Here is a 14,989-nt window from a genome sequence, read left to right on the forward strand (position 1 = left end):
ATCAGATATACAGATTTTGTGATAGAAATAACTTAGTTTTTCTTACTCAAACAAAACTGCTGTCTTTCTGCATCAGAGAGACCTTTTTTTTTTTTTTTGGGGGAAATGCTTCAAAATTAATTTGTTAAATTTATTAAACTGCATTTTTTTTTTTTTTTTTTTTTTTTGCTGGAACCACTGGACCAACTTTTGGCAGTCTGTAAGTGACTGGCATCTGGGAGCATTCCTATAGAATTCTCTTCTTTGCTGCTGCTTTGATATTTCTAGTGGTAAATTGACCTGTGGGAGTCTGGTAGACAGACTGACCTCTGGCATTCACTCTAAAGAATGCTTGTTAAGCAAAATATTTTGTAGAATGGCTTCAAATGAGTTCATTACTTAATACCTTAGGGTGGACATCTCCTTGCCACTCCCCCCCCCCATTTTAACAATTATAATTGCTGCAAAGTCCTTCATTCCATAGCAAATCAGTAAAGTAAGCATTATGATTCCAGCTAAAAAAGAAAATCCAGAGTCAGTCCATTTCACTTCTGTGTCACTGTTTTGGTCTGCATCTAGCTGAGAAAACAAGGTGCAGCCTTATTCCACAGACCCCAAGTGAAGATCCTAAAGGGAAGGGGGAGATGACAAAGGGTTGTTCTACTCTGAGGTCCATAGTGCCTAGGAGCACATTATGGTGGGAGAGAGTTGTGGATTATTGTCCTCTGGATGTTTGGGCCTGGGTCTGGCAAAAACAGTATGTGTATGAAGAAGGGTGTGAATTTTTCCTTAATCCAGCCAAGTCTCTGAATCCTGTTCCCCTTAGAAAAGTTGTTCTTTCTTTCTTCATGCGTCCCTTTGGGAAAAACTAAAGGCCTTTATGATTTGAGTTCTACACATCTGAGACCAGGGTTTCTGTCCATTGGGAAGCTAGGGAATGCTAACTTTTAGCACCATAATACCACTTGTCCATAATGGCGTACAACTTCTGATGTCTTTTAAGGGTTGCCTGTGGATGTGGTCCCATATTTTCCATTAATAAAACAAAATAACTTCATTTTCATCAGTTTCCTTCTGGTGTAAAACTTGTTATACACCTTATGTTGGTGGAAGAAACTGTAGGGATCTATTATCTTTTCCCCTGGGCTTAGGCAGCTATGTATTGTAGCAACAACTGTTTGACTTTGCTACCTCTTATTAGATACAGGAGAACTGGGGTTGTGGTTTTCCTTTCTGAGCTTTATTTCAATAGAGCTGGCTGGAGACTGACCAGTCCACTTTGTGATAGTTTTTGAGGTTTCAAAATTTGGAGGGGTTTTTTTTTTGTTTTTTTATTGAAGATGAAATCCATCACTTAGTGGGATTTTTGTTCGTATCTATTTTTGTATTGAAAAGGTCAAGTTTTTATTGGGTCCTTCTTACCCTCTGTGACTGGCAACTTCATCCTTTGGGCTTTGAAACACCACAAGTAAGGTTGTTCTTTCTACCACTTTATAGTCACTTGATCAGCCAGCAAGAGGCTTGCATCTTCAAACATCAGTGACTAATCTTTCTCTATTAATGATCAGGAACCTTTTCTATATTTGTAGAGAATGATTTGTATTTCCCCTTGTTTGGTGTCTACTATAGTCTATTCTTTTTATTTTATTTTTTCTTCTTTTTTGAGATGGGCATATTCACAGTTTTTGCTTCTTTCTATGTTACCCCAATCTAGATTGCATTCTTAGCTGTTTAAAAACTTGCCTAGTCTTTCCTTAACTTTTTATGGTTTAGGTTTACCCATTTGTTCTGGGGGTCTTACTTGTCTTCCTTTCATCTGGGGAAGACCACTGGCTAGAGTTTTGATCTCGCAGTATGTTGAAAGTTTGACCCTCTAATCATGGAAACGCCAATCTGTTCCTGGGCTGCCTCTCGTAATCTCTAGTATCATAATCCTGAGATGTGGTCACAGTAGCCTTTAGGCAAAAGTAGGTGTTACCTTTGATCTTTGATTCCTGTGCAGAGAAATGGCATCTTTAATGTGGCTCCAGCATGGCTTCACATTATATGAGGCTCTTTCTTACTGTAAGGGTTTGTTGTTAGAGGAGAGAGGAACATAAAGAAGAAATGTAAATTAGTTACCTGGTCATTTTGTTTGATGTAGCCCAGGGGTCAGTGTCCTTTTGCCGGCATAGGCCAAAGCTTCTGACCCAGTCTGCTGTGGGCCAGAAGTCTCTACCCCTGCTCTCTGAGCAGCTGGTTGCTAGATTGCCAGCCCCTGCAGCAGAGGGAAGTGCTACAAAGCAGAGAGGCAGCACGATGCAGCTCCATGAGAATGACCCCCCCCCGGGCCAGATTTGTAGGTTGCTGATCCCTAATGCTATTCCTTATCCTCCATGCCTTTCTCAAAAATATCTTTGCTTCAAGCTTGGTTTTTCAATTAATGAGCTTTTTCTCCTTTTTGTGAATCCTTTACTGCTTATTTCTTCAGGAAGATTTCCGACTGATGTAGAAGTGGGGTGGCTGACTCTTACATAGGCATAGCATGATTATTCTTATGTTGCCTTGCTTAAGTGGCTGTGTAAGGTTCACTGTAGAGTGTTGTCAGAAAAAGGAGTAGCAGTACTACTGTAAGTGGACTGATTCACTCCCTTGTGAGCACTTCAATTGAGGGAATTATTTTTCAGCACAAGATGAGAAGAAGGCTCTTAATGACTTTTGGTCTGTCTCATTGGAAAAGGGGTGGGTTCATATTTGTCTCTGTGACTTGCAAAATAACAGGCTTTCATTGGCATAAGATTGTGGGATCTGGGTTGTTTACCGTGTTTGGGTTAAATACCGTATTTTAGCTGCATTAGTTCAGTTGGTTCAAAGGTTAACTTACTTCCATCACTAATACGCTATGAATTTTATGACCTCAGCTTGACTGAATTTGCCTCCATTATGTCAATGCAAATTTATATTGGTTGATCTAGTTAATTTAGACAACCTGGTTGTGGCTTCAGGGGTGATGCACTATAAATGTTAAAGATAATGAATCAAATAACCTGTAATGCATTATAAATGTTAAAGATAATGAATCAAATAACCTCAGGTGCTGCTTCCCTTTATCGATAGACAGTCTTTAAGAGCACATTTGCTTTTCACGCTTGTTTAATTCTTTAGGCAAACAGCTGTGGCCAGAACGAGTGTTGTGCATTCTGACCATCTCAGTTGTGGTCTTTCTGCAAATTATAAAACTGTCAGTCTTCTCAGTATTTTATTCCAGTCATACTTTGATTTGTAAAGCTTTATCTGGAAATACCCCATCACAAAGGTTGTCTCCATTATAAATGTACCTACTTTATTGGATCAAAGTTTATCCCTTGGGTTCATTTTCAGCTTTTACCACCATCAAGCAATATCTTTTGAGAGATCTGTTTTTTTGTGAGATTTGTTTTTACCCTGGAGATTTTTTCAGGCTGTAGCACGCATTAGATTGAAGACCTGATGAACTCACTAACCACTAGTAAGTAGGACTTGCATTCTTGTTCTCAAAGATTGAAGTGTACTTGTGCACTCTTATGACTTTCAGGCATGATGTGGGAAAAAATGGAAAAAGAGTTAATAGGAAAGTAGAGCTGGAAGGAACCTTACAAGATCTAGCCCAGCCCTTTGTTGAAGTCAGGATCAGCTCTGAATAAGCCATCTCAGCCAAATGTCTGTTCAGCCTGCTCTTGAAAATTTCCAGGGATGCAAATTTCACCATTTCTTGTATGTAGACTCTTCCAGTCCTTGACCATCCTCATAGCCAGAAAGGTCCTCTGAAACGCCAAGCTAAATTTCTTTTATACCAGTTTGAGGCCATTGCTCCTTGTCTTGTCCCCTGCAGCCACAAAAAAACCCCATCTTTATCTTCTTTATAACAGCCCTTCTTGAATCACCATCCTTGGAAGTTTTTAAGGCCTGGCTGGAATGATGTAGTTTGATGTGGCCCTGCTTTGAGCAGGGGGTTGGATTAGATGACCTCCTGAGGTCCCTTTCAAGCCTCATTTTCTACGATTCTTGTATTTGAAGATTGTTATCCCCCTTTAGTCTTAGAATCATAGGAAGTGAGGACTGGAAGGGAGGGACCACAGGAGGTCATGTAGTCCAACCCCTGATCAAAACAGGACCATTCCCAACTAGATCATCCCAGCCAAGGCTTTGTCTACCTGGGCCTTAAAAACCTCCAAGGAAAGAGATTCCACAACCTCTCTGGGTAACATGTTCCAGTGCTATACTACCCTCCTAGTGAGAGAGTTTTTCCTAATAACTAATCTAAACTTCTCTTGCTGAAGCTTGAGATAATTGCTCCTTGTTTTGTCATCTGCTGCCACTGAGAACAGTCTAGCATCACCCTCTTTTGAACAGCCCTTCAGTAGTTGAAGGCTGCTGTTAAAGCCTCTCTCAGTTTTATCTTTTCCAGACTAAGTAATCCCAGTTCCCTCAGCCACTCCTCAGAAGTTATGTCCCCAACCCCCTAGCCGGTTTTGCTGCCCTCTGGTGGACTCTCCAATTTTTCCACATCTTTTCTGTACTGAGGGCCAAAACTGTCCTTCACAAAAAGGGCATACTATTAGTTCATACTGAGCTTATTGTCCACTGTAACCCCCAGGTCCTTTTCTGCAGAGCTGCTGCTTAGCCAATCAGTCACCAGCCTGTACCGGTGCATGGGATTGCTCCGTCCTAAGTACAGGAATTTGCACTTGTCCTTGTTGAACCTCATGAGATTTCCTTTGGTCCAGTCCTCTAATTTCTCTAGGTCTCCCTGAATCCTAGCCCTGCCTTCCAGCAGACTACTTCCCATAGCTTGGTGTCATCCACAAACTTGCCGAGGGTTCACTCCGTCCCATCTTTCAGGTCATTGATGAGGATATTGGACAAAACTGCCCCTGGCCTAAACCCCTGGGGCACTCCACTTGATCCTGGCTGCCAACTAGACATCAAGCCATTGATGGACTACCCTTTGAGACTGATGATCCACCTAGTTTTCTTTTCACCTTAAAGTCCATTCATCCAGTCCATACTTCCTTAGCTTGCTTATGAGAATGTTGTGTGAGACAGTATCAAAAGCCTTGCTAAAGTCAAGGTATATTATATCCAGTGCTGTCCCTGAATCCACAGAGCCAGTCATCTCATCATAGAAGGCAATCAGGTTGGTCAAGCATGACTTGCCCCTGGTGAATCCCTGCTGACTGTTCCTAATTTCCCTCTCTTCCAAGTGTTTAGAAATGGGTTTCTTGAGGACCTGCTCCATGATTTTCCCAGGGACCGAGGTGAGGCTGACCGCTCTGTAGTTCCCAGGATCCTCCTTGTTCCCTTTCTTAAAGATGGGCACTGTACTTGTCCTTCTCCAATTGTCCGGGACCTTTCCTGATTGCCATGAGTTTTCAAAGATGATGGCCAGTGGCTCAGCAATCACAACAGGCAGTTCCCTCAGCACTCTTGGGTGCATTGCATCTGGTCCTGTTGAGTTGTACGCGTCCAACTTTTCTAAATAGTCCCTAACCTGTTTTTTCACCACTGTTGGCTGCTCATCTCCTCCTTAAACTGTGCTGCCAGGTGCAGTAGTCTGGGAGCTGACCTTCCTGTGAAGAGAGGTAAAAAAGGCATGGAGTATTTCAGCACTGAGTATTTCTCTCTTCAGACTAGATAATCCTGGTTCTTTAAGCCTTTCCTCATAAATCATATGTCCCAGAACTCCAATCACTGTTGTTCCTCTATACTAGACTGTTTTCAAACTCTCCATATCCTTCTTGAAGCGTGCGTCCTGAAATTGGACACAGCAGTCCACGAGGCAGCTCATCAGTGCTGAAAAGAACAGAAGAATTGCTTTCTTTGATTTGCAAGTGATACTCCAGGTTGACACAATTCAGTATACTGTTGGCTTTTTACCTTCTGTCCCCTTCCCTTCTGTACCTTCCCTTTTGCCCTCCCTTTTTTGCAACAGGTGCACACTGTTGGCTCATTCAGCTATGGTCCTCTGTAACTTCCTTGGTCCTTCTCCATAGTACTGCAGCATAGCCAACCATTCCCCAGTGTGTATTTGTGTATGCAGTTATTCTGTCCAAGTGCAGGATTTCACACTTGTTCTTGTTGAATTTCATCTGATTTTTCTGGGGGACCACTTCTCCAGTTTATCCATATCATTGTATTTTCTAGCCCTACCCTCCAGAGTGTCTGCAGCTCCACCCAACTTGGTAATGTCTGCAGTTTGCTAAGCATGCGCTCAGTCCTGTTGTCCAAATCATTAGTAAAGATGTTAAACAATACCAGACCTAGGACAGACCTGTGACAGCCCTACTTATGCCTCCTTCCAACTAGACATTGAACCATTGATGACTACTCATTTAGCTTCATGATCTAACCAGTTACATATCCACCTTATGGTACTTTCATCTAGTTTGTGTTTCCTTAGCTTATTAATGAGGATGCTGTGGGAGACTGCTTCAAAAGCCTTGCTAAACTCAAAGTGTATTGCATCCACTGCTCTCCTCCCATTCATGGAGCTTGTTACCTTATCGTAGAAGCCAATCAGGTTGGTCACCCTGATGACTTGCTCTTGGTGAATCCAGGTGAGCAATTCTTGGTCTCATCTGTGCTTCACAAAGGATTGGTTGAGTACCTGCTCCATGATCTTTCTAGCTTTCGAGGCTGGCTGATCCATAATTCCATGATCCTCCTCTTTTTTTTTTTTTTTTTTTTAAGAGATGGGCACTATTATTTGCCCTTTTCTAATCATTTAAGATCTTGCCTGACCTCCAGGATTTCTCAGAGTATCTGATTTCTTAAAGAGTTTCTCAAATGGTTCTGAAATTACCTCATCCCATTCCTTTAGTACCCTGGGGTCCCCACCCCATCTGGCCCTGACAACTTGAAAGCATCAGGTTTCTCCAAGTGATCCCTAACCTATTCTTCCACTACTCTAAGCTATTTGTCTCCACACCTATCTTTTTAGTGGACCTTTTTAGGTCTGATAGTTGACCTTATTGAAGGATAAAGATAAGGATATTGAAGGATTAGGAAGTTTTCCTGTGTCCCCTAGGGAAATGACACCTGAAAAATACCATTTAAGATTTGAAAAGTCCACAGCTTTGGTGAGGAATGTAGAGCAGGGGTGTCAGAGATCTGGCCCATGGGGTTCCTGGCAGCCTGCTGCCAAATTCCTGTGTACGGAGCCTCATTGGGAAGGTCTGGTGAATGGTGGTGGCGACAGCTCTGTTAACCCGTGCCATTGCCCTTGCACTGCCTCCATTGCTGGGTCTGGATTCAGCCTGGCAAGAGGAACAGGTTTGACACCCCTGATGCAGAGGATATTAAAAGTAGATGAATCTGCCTACAGAGATGAAATGTAATCATTGGAGGGCAATTTTAGCTGCTGCAATGTGGGCAAATGCAAACTGTCTGAAGGAATAATACAACAAGAAAAAACTCCTTCATAGGATAAATTAATTTTCAAGAGAATAAGGGCTAAAATGCGTTGGTTCGCATTTCCTTGGTACCTTTTATCTGGAAGGTGCCTTTGTGTGCTGAAGAATCTAACCCTTGCCCTTTCCCTTTTCTTTTTCCTTTCTTTTGATGTAGTGTCTGGTTCTTATAGATGTACAAAGAAACTTTTAAATGAAAACTCAGTCTAAGTGGATGCACTGATGTCTGTCTGAGCCTGCAGATACTCTAAGACATCACCTTAGAGAGAGGGCTAATGGGACATTATCAACAGCTGAGTTCTTTAAATGTCATGTTTTAGCAGTACAAGTCTGTTATCGATTGCTGGGTTAGCTTTGTGCCATCTTTAATTTCTCATATATATAAAGGGAGAAATGTCCCAGTGCTTGTGAATATTTGATAATTCCAAAATGAAAAACATACTGTTAGAGCAAATCAGACTGATGCGTCACTAGCATTGGCTTACCAGGACAGCCTGAGCCAGTTAAATATTGCCCATTCTTTGTCGCTCTCACTGGCGTTAAAAATGCACGAATTCTATAAATTATAAAATATAACACATAATGTGCCCAGTGCGATATAATACTGACTTTCCCTCTGAATCAGTAGTAACCAAACACTGCAAAAACCAGACTTATTGTCTTTAAGTAGAAGTTCCCTGGTGTATTATTTCTTTTTGCAACTGCTGGTCAGCCATACTGTTCTCCCTGATGTGGTGACATGGAACAGCGGGTTAGATGGATTAAATTTTACGTATCTCTTAGACCTAGAGACCTTGGTTAAGTCCAGGGATGGAAGAAACATTTTGCGGTAAAGCACTTTAGCTCTGCATCTGGCTCTGCTTAAAAATGAATGGAACTCTTTGATTTCTAGGACTTCACCAAAGGAAACTGTTCCCATTGCCTTTTTAAAATAGCCTTTATATTTGATGAGTGTTTTTATGGAAAGTTTGCCAGGGAGTGTCCTTTTGCATAGGAAGAGGTGGTTAGATAGGGACAAAACAGTCATTTACGGATGATACCAGGAGAATAAAAACCCAGGACTATTTGATGACTTGATTTTTCCACTCCCCTAGACTAAATGACAGGACTAGCTAGGTCAGGAAGGCCTGGGATGAGAAAAATCATGTGTATTTGGCTCTAACGGAGTAATTTTATTATTCTTTTTTGTACAGTAAAATCTTTCTGGCAGATCATCTTTCTAAATTATGGAACTTAGTTATAATTCCATGTCAGCTGGCTAAAAAGCTGGAACTGTAACCTGAAAAAAAATCTCTTAAATATATTAAGTAGTTTGTTAAAGCAAACTACAGTGCTTTTACAGAACCACAACATTGGAACTATGGCATAGTTTTGCTCTAGTTCTATTCTCATGGTTTACAGTCTCAAATTCCTACAGGAAATGCTCATAAATTTGGGATCTGTCTGTCTAACCTATCTGTTCATTTCAATAACTTGGTACCCACCAAGTTTAATCCTGACTGCAGGGACACGTCACTTTGTCTCCTGTGACACATTCCCTTTGGGGTTTTTATCTTTACCATCTTTTTTCCGTGAAAGGTAAAAATTCTACACTCGTATCTTCTAGGCCTGCCTCGCCATTGGCCATCTGCAGAAGTTGCAAATCACAGATGTTCAACCTATACTATTCCATATAGAAAGAGTTAACATGAACTTATATGTGGGTTCCTTTGTGATCGTATGTGGGCGATGAGTTTAAATGATCTGAGAGTGTTTGAAAGCCTTAGAGATTCTTGTTAAGATCATTGAATGAATTCAGGTAAAGTAACTTCTCCTGCTACCCTTTTTTCCTTAAAGAAGGTGAAAAACTTTTAGTTGCCTGATAGAGATGCCTGATACAGAGGAAGAAAGCTCACTTTAGTAGGTATTCCTATTGGATACCAAATTTAATGAGATCTGCATGTGGCCCTTGCACCTTCTGTCATCTTGTTTGGTATGTCTCAGTGGTCCAGTTGCATTCTCATTTCTTTATTAAGCACCCTCATTTAGCTTGGTATAGAAGACAGAGGGACATTTCTGCTGCATAGAACCACCAGAGTACATACTACTTCAAAACAAATACATGGGTATATATTTTTGGCAGCATCATGCAGGAAGTTGGAGTTTTAGACTTTAACCTTCCTTTATGCCTTTTGGTAACAGCTTGCTCCTGTAACTGGGGGGGAAGGGATACCCAGGGTGAATCAGGAATGGAAGAATATTGAGCTCCTCTCCTTGGCTGCACAGATCTTAGTACCTTATTTAATTTCTTTAAGACTTCTAAAATACTAGAGATTTATATCATAAAATTAAAAAATCATGACCTGAACTCAAAGAACTGTCCATAAATATCTGTGCCTTAGCCCACACCCTCCTCAATGGCCTTAAAGAAAAGGGGCAGAGGGAGCAGGAAAAGATGGGGCCTGTAGTGTGCCTGGAAGGCTAACAGTTCTGGTGGACCTAGGTGTAGGCATCTACTTAAAACCCTTACAGAGAACCTCTTGACAGCAGTTCCTTCTTGTTTCTATTGTGGGAACCCCAGTATGAGCACCTCTCAAGCTCAACTGTGATAGACCCTCTTAGAAAAAGGTAATTTCTCAGGTAACCAAGTTTCTGAATAAGAGTTTTCTTCATTAAAACAGTGTGTTAGTGCTTGGGCAGCAAGTGAAAAATGAAAGCAGGCAAGAATCCTTGGGGCATTGAGTGCCACTCCTTTCCTTTGTGAAAAAGCAGTTTGGTTTATGCTTGTGCAATTCTAATTATATGACGTGACATGATTATACAGAGCTAAAATTGTAGTAACTTGCAATTATTTGTTCAGGTTTTGTTATGTTAGGAGAAGAATGCCACTGTCACGTTCTAGTTTAATGTAACATTGATGTGTGACTATATAAAATATTAAGCTTTTGAGGTGCAAACTGACAATCAGACAGTTGTCTAAGGACTTCGGAACATGATAGCTGTCATTTATGCTGCAAAGCATAATGGACAAGTTGTGAGGCAGTGAAATTGTTTTTGGTGTAGTCTTTTAATTGGGTTTGGCTGCCAATGTTAACTTTTCACATATGTTTTAGCGACAGCTTCCGTACATATCTCTGGATTTGCATCAAAAGGCTACTTTAATTCCAGACTATTTTGGTAATATCTTTTAAAGTTATATGATGCTTTAAGGATCTATTTTTTTTTCTCTCTCTAAAATGGACTGTTGTTTTTTTAAATATTTGAGTCTCATAAAACAAATGCATGTTTTCTGTTTTTAACAGGTGAATGTCTATGTGCTGGGAAAAACTTTTCTTCTGTTGGCCAGAGAGCTCTGCATAAATGCTCCAGCTATAGGTATTTTTCTTTGTTTTAATAGCTGGCTGTTGGTACTTTGATATACTTGCTATAGTGTTATGGTTGCTGTTAACCCCCCCCCCCAATTTGTATAGTACCATACTATCTCTTAAAAGGACACTTTACAATTAAATCGAGAGGTTGTGGTAAACAAGTTGATTATAAACAGATATAGAGAATTAATCTCAACACAGAGCTTTAGTTTTGTCATTCACTCCACTTAAGTGTGCGTATAGCATAAGTTCTGAGTCTCTGGACTGAGATGAGAGAGCTACGTTTATCTCCAAACCTGCACAGGCTTACAGCATTTCAGTTTGTCCAAACAAGGCATAACATTAGTTAAAATTTTGTGAGGCTCACTTATTGTTCTTTACCTGTAGCAGCAGGTATAAATAACACTTGACATATAGGAAGATTTATGAAAAATGAGGAAGAGCTTTAGCTTGTTAGCTATTAAAAAAAAAAAAAAAAGGAGGGCAGAAGAAGATTGCTCTCTGGGTTGTGCAAAAATAATTTTTACTCTTTACTGTATGGTTCTGGTGGTAGCAGTGCACACGCATCATATTTCAGGACTTTGTCAACTTTGCTTTAATTTAATCCAGTGGAATTCCTGTCAAGTCTAGTTACAAGGATTGGTTCATAAGTGTCTTGTGACTACTACTTTCTCTAGCCTATTACTTCCCCCGTACCTTCTCCCACTCTCAAAACAATTTAGTCTACATTGTGGGAGTGAGACTACTGCGGAACTAACAAACAGGGCCATTTCAGTCTGCTCACAGCTAGCTATTACTCTCCCTGGCTGTGATGCATCACTAGTCCAAATATTGAATGTGAAATGCAGGCACTGTGAGACAATACCCAGCTATCACACAAGTCCCTGGTCCAGTTCACTTTCTATATTCTAAATACTTGAAGGGTATTCTTCTGGTTAGAAAAAATTCTGATCTCCCTCTAGTATTTTGCATTGCAGTTTCTAAAGAGAGAAGAGGAAACCATGTATTACACTTTAGGTTTAAGTTACACATTACAAATATGGAGCAGCCAGCAAGTTTCTCTGGAAATGAACAAGAGAGCTTTTTTAGACTAGGATGGATCATACCTCCACCTGTAGGAGAACCCTCTAGTTCTGGGCTGCTGTTTTGTACTTCTCCCCCCTGCTATATAAGTGGGAAGAGGTGGACTAGTTATACCATGTAGAGATTAGACAAAGGGAATATTTACTAATGGTCATAAGTAGCAGCTACTTTTAGTTATTGTAGAGTTGATATATCCTTTAGTTTGCTTAGCAAGTGCAAATAAGTGATAAATAAAGGTATTGCAGATTACATGCCTCAACTGGATGAAAAACAAACACCTCTAATGCTAACTGTGTGTAGAGTGTTTTAGGTGTTGTTTTTTCCATCAGCAATAATTAAGAAAAAAAATGTAGTTTGTGTTAGTAGCCTGTTTCTCTCTTGTTCTTGAATGGGGGCAGTTTAAGAATATTAATGCATTCTGGTCCCTGGCTGCTGTCAAGAGGCTATTTAAATATAGAAATGTAAGCTTTAAAATCCTAGAGAGGAGGCCTTGTTAATTTTGTGCAAGATCTGAATGGAGAACTAAAACTCAAAAATGGATGTCTGTTTAATTTAAAGCTTTCCCAATTTGAGACAGACCAAATGCAATTTGAACTTATACAGTTATAAATTGAAAGCTGAGATTAAGTTTAAACTTAAACTTGGCTTTATACCAAGTTTTAGATATTAGTACACAAAGCTGAGGTTTCAGGTACATTAACTTTAGAGGAGGAAGCAGCAAAGTATTTCCCCAGTCCGCTCTGCAAGGTAACCAGAAAGATCTCAGTGTCTGTATGCATGGCGATATAGTTATGTCCTTCGTGGACAAACACAGAAGCAGGTATTCTGTTTACATCATTTTGATGAGTGAACTGTACCAGAAGTACTTTTAAAAAACACAGAAACGAGCCAAAACACATTAGCAGTGAAGGAGTACGCAAGTGTTTAGGGCAAGTAAAAATGTTTTTATATTTCACAGATTCATAAACTGCTCTACTTTAGAACATTCTGTCTGAGTCAGCTGCAATCTGCAAGTTAGTTATCATCTATATACAAAATAAATGCACAATACGTGCGGAATTTAACCTCTTTCTGCATACTGCAGTTGTAATAATTAAGTCAATAGCTTATGAATAAATAAAATAAGATTAAATTCAAGAGCATTCCTTCACGTATTTGATAGCCTGATGTAGTAGATAGGTAAGTAGCATCACATTCCATACTGCTGTAGAACTCTGTAGTGAAATTAAAAAAAAAAAAAAAAATCCCTTAGTGTGCATAGCAGTACTGGAATACAATCAAAGTGAAATGCCTCATGCATAGAAAATGAGTTCGGGAATTTGTCCACCTTGTACTCCGGTCCCATTGGTACTGTCTGAGGAGCACTGGAATTGGAATGTCACTTTTCCACACTGTACTTCAGTCATTCCCTCTTGTCCAAAATAACTGAGTTCATTGCCATCAAGAATGGCACTTACGTTGTAAAATGTGTCTTGCTCAATCTGCACAGGGTGTTCGAACCACACTGAGAAAGTATTACTGGATCCATCCGAGGTAAATTTTGTGAGATTTTGAGCAAGAACAACGCCCAAGCGTTTAAGTTCAATTTTGACACTGTATTCAGCTTTGCCACAGCTTGACCCATACAAGCCCAGTCCCGCTATAAATATCCGTTTATCTACAGCAAATTGAATGCTGTCACACCGACCCCTGTACCTCCACTGGTTACTTCGATATGCAGATGATTGGAATCGGTGGCATCTTTGAGGTACAAGTCCTTTTCTTTTCGTCAAGGGAAATTCTAGCTTGGGTTTATTTGCAGCTGTATACCATAAGAATATATTGTGAGTTTCCTCCAAGGTAAGGATGTCAGATTGAGCTGCACCATTGGCAAACTCTTCCAGAGTCATAGTTGGAATCCGCACCAAATACAAGGCTTTTCCTAAAACATTCCTCTTGTTCCTTGGTGTAACTGGTAGCCCTTGTCTCTTGCATTCAGCCTCTGCCCAGTTAAGAACAGCCTCAAAAACTACCACCTCCTTGGTATTCAGCGCTTCCCGGGTTACAATGATCTCTAGCGTTTGTTGATCTATTTCACAGAAGCCTTCCGACTTCAGTGCCATTTCTGCTTGAGCATCAATTACTTCCCAGCAGCGCTGCGTCAGTTCTGGCTCCTCAAAGAGCCTGCTCTGAGACAGAAGAACGCAGGCATTTTTCGCTTCTAAACTCGTCTCCAGGAAATTGACGCAAGCCTTCGCTAAGGCCGGGACGATGTACTTCTTGGCAGCGTACAGCGTAGCCAGCACCGTGTCGGCCTCCAGGTCAATTTCATCGCTGTACATGTACCTAAACACAACAACAGAAATAAGCATGTTGTTTAAAAGCAAAAGGAGGCTGGGCAAAATTAAAAGCTACAGTCATCCTAAGTGGCATGTAGCAATTTGGCATTCAGCATTTGTCAGCACAGCTCATAATGATGTAGCACATGCGGATCGCTAGGTGCTGTTTAAAAGGAGACCTGTCTTTTACAAGCCACTTCTGATTCTCCCCACGTAAGTTGTAATGACCACTTACTTTAATAGGATTAGAAAGGCGGCAGGTTCCACATCTGGTATATGGATTTCAGATTTGACCTCTGCGAGATCACCGTAAAACATAGCATAGAAGACAGAACTACCGACTGCCAAAACATACTGTAAAAAGGAGAACGAGAGAGAGGAGAGACCGTCTTAGTGGCACGTAGCAGCAGCGATTACAAACACTCGGCCCATGGAAGTGGCGCTGGGGGAAACGCTTAAAAAGAGCTGCAGCTCCACCAGCAGCCTCCCTGAACCAGGCCCGTGTCACTTAAAGACAGACGAGAGCCGGTTTGTTACTCTGGTGGGAAGAAAATGCCAGAGCCAGTTTGTTACTCTGGAGGGAAGAGAGACCGGGAAGTGTGCTGCCCGAGCGCGGGGAGGAGGAAGGGGAAGCACCTCGCATCGGCCGCACCAACCTTGTGGGCAGGAACTTTCTTGGATGCCCCCGGAGGGCCCACGACGAAGTGCACATCGGCCATGAGCTCGTTATTGAACATCAGCGCGTTCCTGCAAGCGGAGAAGCCGCGTTAGACTCTCGGTGGCCGCGGGGCAGCCCCGACCCGCCGCCTCCCCCTCCTTCGTGCGGCCCGGCGCT

The 14,989-nt window shown here is 41.2% G+C and overlaps 2 protein-coding genes across 3 annotated transcripts in view; one reads left to right on the top strand and one right to left on the bottom strand.

The window, feature by feature from the left end:
* Positions 1-14,989, top strand: part of BRF1 (BRF1, RNA polymerase III transcription initiation factor subunit) — a 262,404-nt gene that overhangs the window by 116,286 nt on the left and 131,129 nt on the right. Inside the window, exon 5 of the mRNA XM_006018683.3 lies at positions 10,688-10,760. Within this exon, the coding sequence (XP_006018745.1) occupies positions 10,688-10,760 (73 nt within the window). The remainder of the gene's footprint in view (positions 1-10,687; positions 10,761-14,989) is intronic.
* On the bottom strand, positions 12,735-14,983 carry BTBD6 (BTB domain containing 6). Of its 2 annotated transcripts, XM_006018682.3 has the most exons (3): positions 14,811-14,983; positions 14,390-14,508; positions 12,735-14,161 (listed from the first exon to the last, which is right to left on the bottom strand). In XM_006018682.3, exons 1-3 carry the CDS (start codon positions 14,889-14,891, stop codon positions 13,129-13,131), a joined length of 1,233 nt encoding a protein of 410 aa, XP_006018744.1. In that variant the 5' UTR covers positions 14,892-14,983; the 3' UTR covers positions 12,735-13,128. The 2 variants fall into 2 exon arrangements, with proteins under 2 accessions (XP_006018744.1, XP_025053701.1); XM_025197916.1 differs by lacking the exon at positions 14,390-14,508 and having other exon boundaries at positions 14,811-14,947.

Source organism: Alligator sinensis, unplaced genomic scaffold (genome assembly GCF_000455745.1).
Source record: "Alligator sinensis unplaced genomic scaffold, ASM45574v1 scaffold13_1, whole genome shotgun sequence".
NCBI classification, from domain to species: Eukaryota; Metazoa; Chordata; order Crocodylia; family Alligatoridae; genus Alligator; species Alligator sinensis.